General features: G+C 48.5%; 1 protein-coding gene across 1 annotated transcript; it reads left to right on the top strand.

Annotated features, from left to right (window-relative positions):
- Positions 1–1,007: 1,007 nt before the first annotated feature.
- On the top strand, positions 1,008–3,749 carry LOC100281042 (phenylalanine ammonia-lyase). Its single transcript, NM_001153961.2, has 2 exons — positions 1,008–1,527; positions 1,698–3,749. Exons 1-2 carry the CDS (start codon positions 1,127–1,129, stop codon positions 3,442–3,444), a joined length of 2,148 nt encoding a protein of 715 aa, NP_001147433.2. The 5' UTR covers positions 1,008–1,126; the 3' UTR covers positions 3,445–3,749.
- Positions 3,750–9,764: the final 6,015 nt, after the last annotated feature.

The following is a 9,764-nucleotide window of genomic DNA, read 5'->3' on the forward strand; positions in this document are numbered from 1 at the left end:
CAGGTCATTCCCTACGCAAGAGCGTAATGCATGCGGCCAGACCGGAATCTTCAGCAGACCGGGGGTGCATTTGCATTTCCATCCACCTCAAGTCCCACACCATTTCCATGAAACAAACGGGCCCCTTTTCATGAGAAGCTTCCGCGTGTCTTGTCATCCGGTGACGAGGGACGAGGAGCTTGACTGCAACAGCAGTGCCTCGTCTGTCTCTGGGAATAATACAAGAGAGCAATGTGTCGTGTAGGCATCAGTTAAACCCTACAGAAAAATCGACTACTTTACACTTCTGTTTTGACCATCCGATCCGATATAACAAAGACGACGCTACGCTGATCAAGCGTGAAAAGCCGTTACGACAGTATATATATATGACAAGATTCTTCTAAGCCGTAGTGGATAAAACATTTTTTTCCCTCTTTTCGCTTAGATGATCTGATGTAGCCAAGAAACTGCGAATCAAGTATATGTAAACCCATTACGATTTTACGTGTAAAACATAGCGGATTGGAGTATGGCGTTTCCAGTATTGCGCGGGCTACTCAACACGAACCGCATGCATTAAAGGGAGACAGGGAGAACCAAAACGGCAAGAAGGCAAGCCTGCACTGCACGTCTTGGAAACCCAAGACGATTGCCGTGCTCGCGTGCTCTGCTCCTGTCCCTCTGTCCTCACCAACCCCCGTCCACCCGCGCGGCGCTCACCTATCAGTCCGACGACGGCGGCGGTCGGTTGCCGCAAAGTCGCCAGCTCTGGCGTAGCCGGCAGCCACCGTATGGTCAGCAGTAGTCCGCTCCCCCTCCACGGCTCCACCTCCCGGCCTCCCCACTCCGACTTGGGAGCACCAGTCCCAGTGGTCAACTCTGCCCCACCTTCCCCACGTCCACACCAACCCCCTTCCCCCACCCACCCTGCGGCCTGCGCTTGCCTATTTAAATGCCGCCCCCCCCCCCCCCCCCCCCCCTGCTCCATTCCCTTCCAAGAAGAGCCTCCGCCTCCGCTGGTACTCGAGCTCTTCTCCACTCCACGTCTCCTCCAGACGCTCACCACAAGTCCACAACTACCAAGTCCCCTAAACACAATCAGAACTTCCCAGCTCACCCGCGCTAGTTCGTCGCCCGTCTCGACATGGAGTGCGAGAACGGACACCTCGCCGCCAGCGGCAATGGTGGCGTCTGCCTGGCCACGCCCGCGCCGCGGGCTGACCCCCTGAACTGGGCGAAGGCGGCCGAGGACCTGGCCGGGAGCCACCTTGATGCCGTGAAGCGGATGGTGGAGGAGTACAGGAGGCCGCTGGTGAAGATCGAGGGCGCCAGCCTGACCGTCGCCCAGGTGGCGGCCGTGGCCGCGGCCGGCGAGGCCCGCGTGGAGCTCGACGAGTCCGCGCGCGGCCGCGTCAAGGCCAGCAGCGATTGGGTCATGGACAGCATGATGAACGGCACCGACAGCTACGGCGTCACCACCGGCTTCGGCGCCACCTCCCACCGGAGGACCAAGGAGGGCGGCGCCCTCCAGAGGGAGCTCATCCGGTAAGCAACCACCAAGGACAAGGTTTTTTCTTTGGGGGGGGGTTCACTGCTGGCTGGCTGGCTGGCAAGGGCAACGTTAATCCAATCAATAAGCAGTGGCACCTGCTAGTTTCTACACTCCCACTGGTAGCCGGGCTGACCCGTGTCGCGACGTTATTTTTGTTTTACAGATTCCTCAATGCCGGAGCGTTCGGGACCGGCGACGACGGCCACGTTCTGCCGGCGGCGGCCACGCGCGCCGCGATGCTCGTCCGCATCAACACCCTGCTGCAGGGGTACTCCGGCATCCGCTTCGAGATCCTTGAGGCGATCGCCGCGCTGCTCAACACCAACGTGACGCCGTGCCTGCCGCTCAGGGGCACCATCACCGCGTCGGGCGACCTGGTCCCGCTCTCCTACATCGCGGGGCTCGTCACCGGCCGGCCGAACTCCACGGCGGTGGCGCCCGACGGCAGGAAGGTCGGCGCCGCGGAGGCGTTCGAGATCGCCGGCATCCAGCACGGCTTCTTCGAGCTGCAGCCCAAGGAAGGGCTCGCCATGGTCAACGGCACGGCCGTGGGCTCGGGGCTCGCGTCGATGGTGCTGTTCGAGGCGAACGTCCTCGCCGTCCTCGCCGAGGTCATGTCCGCCGTGTTCTGCGAGGTGATGAACGGCAAGCCCGAGTACACGGACCACCTGACCCACAAGCTGAAGCACCACCCGGGGCAGATCGAGTCTGCGGCCATCATGGAGCACATCCTGGAGGGCAGCTCCTACATGGCGCTTGCCAAGAAGCTGGGCGAGCTGGACCCGCTGATGAAGCCAAAGCAGGACAGGTACGCGCTCCGCACGTCGCCGCAGTGGTTGGGCCCCCAGATCGAGGTCATCCGTTCCGCCACTAAGTCCATCGAGCGCGAGATCAACTCCGTCAACGACAACCCGCTCATCGACGTGTCCCGTGGCAAGGCGCTCCACGGCGGCAACTTCCAGGGCACGCCCATCGGCGTGTCCATGGACAACACCAGGCTCGCCGTCGCGGCGATCGGCAAGCTCATGTTCGCGCAGTTCTCGGAGCTCGTGAACGACTTCTACAACAATGGCCTGCCGTCCAACCTGTCCGGAGGGCGCAACCCGAGCCTGGACTACGGCTTCAAGGGCGCCGAGATTGCCATGGCCTCCTACTGCTCCGAGCTCCAGTTCCTGGCCAACCCCGTGACCAACCACGTCCAGAGCGCGGAGCAGCACAACCAGGACGTGAACTCCCTCGGCCTCATCTCGTCCAGGAAGACGGCCGAGGCCGTCGACGTGCTGAAGCTCATGTCGTCGACGTTCCTGGTCGCGCTGTGCCAGGCCATCGACCTGCGCCACCTCGAGGAGAACCTGAGGAGCGCCGTGAAAAGGTGCGTGACGGTGGTGGCCAGGAAGACCCTGAGCACCGGCGCCACGGGAGCCCTCCACGACGCGCGCTTCTGCGAGAAGGACCTGCTGACGGCGATCGAGCGCGAGGCGGTGTTCGCGTACGCGGACGACCCCTGCAGCGCCACCTACCCGCTGATGCAGAAGATGCGGTCGGTCCTCGTCGAGCACGCCCTGGCCAACGGCGAGGCCGAGCGCGACCCGGACACCTCGGTGTTCGCCAAGGTCGCCACGTTCGAGGAGGAGCTCCGCGCGGCGCTGCCTCGGGAGGTGGACGCGGCCCGGGCGGCCGTGGAGAGCGGCACCGCCGCGATCCGGAACAGGATCGCCGAGTGCCGGTCGTACCCGCTGTACAGGTTCGTGCGCGAGGAGCTCGGCACGGAGTACCTGACCGGGGAGAAGGCGAGGTCGCCCGGCGAGGAGGTGGACAAGGTGTTCGTGGCAATGAACCTGGGCAAGCACATCGACGCCGTGCTCGAGTGCCTCAAGGAGTGGAACGGTGAGCCCCTGCCCATCTGCTGAGCGGAGGGCCGTGGCCGTGCCCCCTGACCCTGATCCCGGGGAGATGAAGTGAAGTGAAGACAGTACAGTCTACAGAGATAACGAGTTTCAGATTGTTGATGTCTTGATGGGGCCCGTGGTCTTCAAGGTGCTCACTGTTCCTTTGTTTTATGTCCTGTGTGTAATTTACTGTTTGCAAAGCTCTTTGTGGGCTGCAACACCATTGCCCGTGTTTGCAATTCGCAAGCGCTTGGTTGTGGCAACCCCTGGAACTAGTGTTGATGTAAGTTAAGGAGTCTCTAAGTTAAAAGGGTACTGCGTCACACAAATTTCGTTTCGAAAGCTTTATATCTTCTGATAATCAAACCACCAAACGTCGATGGTGGTGGCAGCGGTAGGAGAGCACATGACTCCATCTATCTCTTTTTAAGTTTTGGTATGTTATTCGTGTAGGCTAAACTTTCTTACATTTTAGCACTAGTTTGGCGACCCTATTTTTCCAAGATATTTCTATTTTCAAGGGAAAATAAACTAAATTTCTTGTGAAATTGAAGATCGCTTGAAAAAAATAGGATTGTCAAACTAGTCCTTAACTAGATTTATAAAAATTATTGGCAACATTTCTACCTCTAAATAAGTTTATTGTAAAAATATGGTCAACGATCTATCTAATGGTATTAATTACATAATATTAATATGTCTGTACAATTTTTTATTAGAGTTGAATAGAGAGCGAGAAAAGAGATTGAGAGCAACTCTAAGAGACTACCTATATTCTTTCTAATATATATAACTAGAGATTTTTTAAAAAAACCTTTAAATAGCTATCCAAATATAATTCTTTTTGGATTTCTCGCTATCCAAATATAAAAAACGCGAATGACTCTCTAGAGTGCAAACAAGATACAAAAAAGTTATTGGAGATTGAAAAGATATAGAAAATGATTTTTATACAAATGGTTCTCCAAATGATAATTTAGAGAGTAAAATTTAGAAAGACTCTTGGAGATGCTCTGAGTAGTCATGTACTCCCTCCAAATCCAAATTACAAATTGTTTTAAACAAGATTTAAGTCAAACTTGTAAAACATTAATTACAAATAACTGTTTTGTTTTTTACTTTCGAAAACTAATAGTAATATACACCGATTTATCTTAGGAAATACTTTTACAAAAGTAAAGATGATCTAGTTGCTCTCTTTCAGGACTTTCATAGAGGCGACTGAAAGGGAAATAGGCTCACACCTTTTCCTAAATGATTTTGGTGGTTAAATTGCCTAACACAATTAATTGAACTAACTAGTTTGCTCTAGATTATATATTCTACAGGTGCCAAAGGTTCAACACAAACCAATAAAAAGAACAAGTTAGGCCTCAAAGAAAGGAGCAAAAAGAAAACCAAAGTGTGCCCTGGTCTGGCGCACCGGACTGTCCGGTGTGCCACCGGACAGTGTCCGGTGCACCAGGGTGAATCAGCTCAAACTCCTCAGCTTCGGGTTTCCCACGCGCAGCTCCGCTATAATTTACCGGACTGTCCGGTGTGCCACCGGACTGTCCGGTGCACCAGCGGAGCAACGGCTACCTGCGCACAACGGTCGACTCTGACGGATGAACAGTGCAGCACAGTTCCATGACAGAAGTCAAAGCAGCAGGTTAGAGGGGCACCGGACTGTCCGGTGCCACATGAGGACAAAGCCTCCAACGGTCGACCAGCTCCAGGCCCTAACGACAAGATGACGTGGCAGCGCACCAGACACTGTCCGGTGGCGCACCGGACTGTCTGGTGCGCCCTTCGCCAGCAGCCTTCTCCAACGGCTACAATTTGGTTGGTGGCTATTAATACCACCCCAACCGGCCACTTCAAGAAGTGGGAGCCCAAGCAACATTCCAAGTCACATAGTTGACATATCCAAGCCCTCCCAACCTCTCCTATTCATTGATCCATCCTATACACAAGATTTAGACCACTACAACCCACACAAGTACCACAAAAGAGAGAGCAAGCAAAAGAAAGTCTCTCGTGTGAGTTTAGCTCTAGTGTGTTGTGAGATTCATTGAGAGATAGTGTGTGCTACGTCTTGCGTTCATTTGTGTGTGGAGTTTTGACTCCCATTGAACTTCCTCCAAAGTTTTGGAGGCTTGTAAAGCTAGCAAGAGACACCTAAGTGTGTGGTGATCCTTGCGGGGTCTTAAGTGATCCTTGAGAAGAAGAAGAGCTCGCTGATCTTGGGGATCGGTTGAGAGAGGGAAAGGGTTGAAAGAGACCCGTCCTTAGTGGACTCCTCAACGGGGACTAGGCCTTCGGGGGCCGAACCTCGGTAAAACAAATCACCCGTGTCTCGTGTGTTTATTGCTTGTGATTTGTTTGTTCTCTCTTTCTAAGTTCTCTTGCGCTACTCTTCGCCAACATTATTTTGTGTTGCTTCAAGTTAAATGCTCATTTAGAGAAGCAACACCTTGCAAGAAAGAACTTGTATTTATCCTCTTCTTATTTAAGCCTCCTTGCATTATTCTCCACTTATTCCTAGTAGTATTGCTATTGATTAAATTCCGCACTCTTTGAAATCAATACTCGTTACAAGCAAATGACTTAGTTTTATACTCCGATAATTGTGAATCTTGTTCTAACCACTAATCAAGGGATCTAGTTGGGGTGTAAAGTTATAATTTTCAGGTTTCGCCTATCCACCCCCCCTCTAGGTGACTTTCAGCGACCTATCTCTATATAGTCTGAATTTTGGCACGATCATACTTTTACCGAAACGTAGGGAGGCGGAGACGATTCAGCAATATAGACCTATTTGTTTACTTAATATAAGTTTTAAAACCTTTACAAAGGTGATGACAAATAGGCTCTCTTCGGTTGCTTCGAAAGTAATTTCTCCAACCCAAATGGCTTTTATCCCTGGCAGGGACATTATGGAAGGGGTGGTAGTTTTGCATGAGACGATTCACGAACTCCATAGAAGGAAAAGAGTGGGGTAATATTTAAAATTGATTTTGAAATGGCATATGACAATGTTAAATGGAACTTTGTGCAGTAGACCTTACGTATGAAAGGTTTCTCTAGTACTTGGTGTCCGTGGATTAATTCGATTACGACAGCAGGCCATATCAGCATTAAGGTAAACGATCGAATTGGGGCAGATTTTCAAACTAAAAAGGGATTAAGGCAGGGGGATCCGTTGTCCCCCATTCTCTTTAATATAGTGGTAGACATGCTTAGCATTCTAATTAAAAGAGCAAAAGAGGAGGAACAAGTTGCAGGATGGTGCCTCATTTAGTGGAGGACGGAATATCTATCTTGCAATATGCAGATGATATTGTCCTATTTTTGGAGCATGACTTGGAAAAAAGCCAAGAATATGAAATTACTTCTCCTAGCTTTTGAGCAAGTCTTAGGGTTAAAAATTAACTATCACAAAAGCGATATTTTCGGCTGTGGTCATGCCTCCAATGTTAAAGATCAATATCAACTGTTGTTTGGATGCAGAAATTGGGGCTATCCGTTTAAATATTTAGGGATATCAATGCATTATCGAAAGTTAAACAATTGTGATTGGAAAATTGTAGAGGCAAAATTCGAAAAGAAACTCAGCGGGTGGAAAGGGAAGCTTATGTCTGTTGGAGGCAGATTAGTCCTAATAAATGTAGTGCTTACTAGCTTAGCTATGTTTATGATATCTTTCTTCGAGATACCCAGAGGAGTTCTCGAGAGAATAGACTGCTTTCGGTCTAGGTTCTTTTGGCGATGAGGGAATCATAAGAAGAAGTACAAACTTGCCAAATGGGACATCCTATGCCAACCTAAGGATCAATGAGGGTTAGGAATTCAGAACATTATGTTCAAAATAAATGCTTCCTAAGCAAATGGCTTTTTAAGCTTATTAATGAGGATGAGATGTGGTAGCAATTGGTGCGTAACAAATATATTAAGAGATATCCGTTGTCGAAAGTGAAACATAAACATGGTGATTCACATTTTTGGTCGGGGTTAATGAAAGTGAAGGATACCTTCCTCAACCTAGGAAATTTTATTATTAAAAATGGAGAACAAATAAGGTTCTTGCAGGACATATGAATGGGTACTCTTTATCATATTGTAAGACATAAAAGTGCCACTGTTGCTATAGTTTTGGCTACAGTACCTTTAAACGTATCATTCCGTAGAGCTCTTGTCGGTCAAAACCTCACTTTGTGGTATAATTTAGTGGCAAGTATATTACATGTTCAATTGAGTGACGATAGGGATATTTTTAAATGGACTTTAACTAATTCTGGGCAGTTTACAGTTCAATCTATGTATAGGAGTCTTATTAATAATGGGAATGTTTTTAACCATAAGGAAATCAACTTAAACTGCCACTTAAGATTAAAATCTTTATGTGATACTTGTTAAAAGGAGTAGTGCTGACGAAAGATATTTTAGCAAAACGCAACTGGCAAGGTAGCAGTAAGTGTGGCTTTTATAATTTGGATGAAACAAATCAGCATTTATTTATTGACTGTCATGTTGCTCACTTTATGTGGCGGTTGATATCAATCTGTTTCGGTTTACCGGGTCCTAGATCTGTCAAACATTTCTTTGGGAGTTGGTTGATGGAGGTGGATCTAAATACTAAGAATCTCATTATTACAGGTGTCTCAACACTGTGTTGGGCTATCTGGATAAGTAGAAATGACTTAGGGTGCCTTTGGTTGGGCTTCCAAACTTACTTTTACTTTCAGAAAAGCCCAAATACCAACCAAAGGGATAAGCTTTTACTAACGTACTTCCAAAAAAGTAGCTTTTCTCTAGTTCAATTGTCACAACAGCCCTTGACGTGCTTTTTTGGCTATGGGGGCGAGGTTTTCCACAAAATTACCCGCAATACCATTATAAACGTACCGATTCGTTGTTCTCGTCGCTACTTTCGAAGAAATCAGATTGCACGACAAATTGTGGCGGCGACCGTATCCTCCCGCGCATGCTCCCCAGACGGTGGTCGGTCCTCTCCAGGCGCTGCTCGTCTTCCTCCCCAGGCGCTGCACGGACGAGTCCTCCCCAGGCACTGTTTGTATTCCTCCCCAGGCACCAGGCGGTCGAGTCATCCCCAGGCGCTGCTCGTCTTCGTCCCTAGGCGCCAGGCGACCGTATCCTCCCGCGCCTGCTCCCCAGACAGCGACCGGTCCTCTCCAGGCGTTGCTCGTCTTCCTCCCAGGCGCTACACGGCTGACTCCTCCCCAGGCACTCGACGACGGCGGTCTACAGGTGATTGGTTCCAACGCTGGACCTAGTGATTGCACGATGTACACTGCACACACACACAGAAGCTAATACACATAAACCAATTAATACATATACCTAGTGATTGCATTTCTGCCAGTTAAACAGTTAATACATACTGCATAACGTACAATTTTATATTTGGATATGCTATGGAATTTCATATAAAATTGCAGATACATATTACTTTATTATTCACATAAATGATTGACAACTTATTTGTCCATGAATGTATTTTAATTCAATGAAGAATGGCTGATAAAGCAGATTGGTGTGATGCTAATGTTACATATCTCATTAATATCTGCAAAAAAATTGATAGAAGATGACAATAGGCCCATGGGAGTTTTCACTAGGACAGGTTGGAAAATTTTGGTTACAAAGTATGAAGAAAAAACAGGCCTAAAGCTAACAAATAAACAATTGAAGAACAAGTTGGACAACATGAAAAAAGAGTATACATGGTTCATGGAGTTCAAGAATGCGACCACTGGTCTTGGATGGAATGAGGCATAGCAAACTGTTGACTGCTCCAAAGATTGGTGGGATGAACATCTAGCAGTAAGAATAATATCATGTCCTTTTTAATTTATCATTTTGCATTCTTCTATATGGACTGACTTGGTAACTTTGTTCATTTAATTGCAGAGATGCAACAATTTGAATAAAGGTACCAAATGCAACCATGTTAGGTTCAGAAAACAAGGACGAAAACATCTTGATGATCTACATATGTTGTTTGACAAGATACATGTTAGCGGGACAAGTGCATCATGTCCTGGAGATATTTCATCTGATGAGTCAAGTGATGATGTGGTAGAGATAGAAAGAACTCCATAAAATGATGAAGTCAAAGTGGCTATTTCGAAAAGATCCAAACCAGTGAAAAGGAAACGCAAGGCCTCATGTACTGCTGCTGAGGAGAAGGAAGAGAAGAGTCCATTCTTTCGACTATATAAGAACACGTGTTTGAAGATAGAAACAACAACAAAGAAGATATCCACAAGTGTTGAAGCATCATCAGCACATCCAACAAGCCAAGTGCCTAGCATTGCAGAGACTATGAAGATGGTGAA

Source organism: Zea mays, chromosome 2 (assembly GCF_902167145.1).
Source record: "Zea mays cultivar B73 chromosome 2, Zm-B73-REFERENCE-NAM-5.0, whole genome shotgun sequence".
In the NCBI taxonomy this organism is placed as follows: Eukaryota; Viridiplantae; Streptophyta; class Magnoliopsida; order Poales; family Poaceae; genus Zea; species Zea mays.

What these genes read in the sequence shown, in the direction of transcription:
- LOC100281042 (NM_001153961.2), top strand. Translation starts at nt 1,127, where the DNA reads ATGGAGTGCGAGAACGGACACCTCGCCGCCAGCGGCAATGGTGGCGTC. An exon ending in CTCCAGAGGGAGCTCATCCG is followed by an intron (nt 1,528 to 1,697) that starts GTAAGCAACCAC and finishes TTTGTTTTACAG; the next exon opens with ATTCCTCAATGCCGGAGCGT.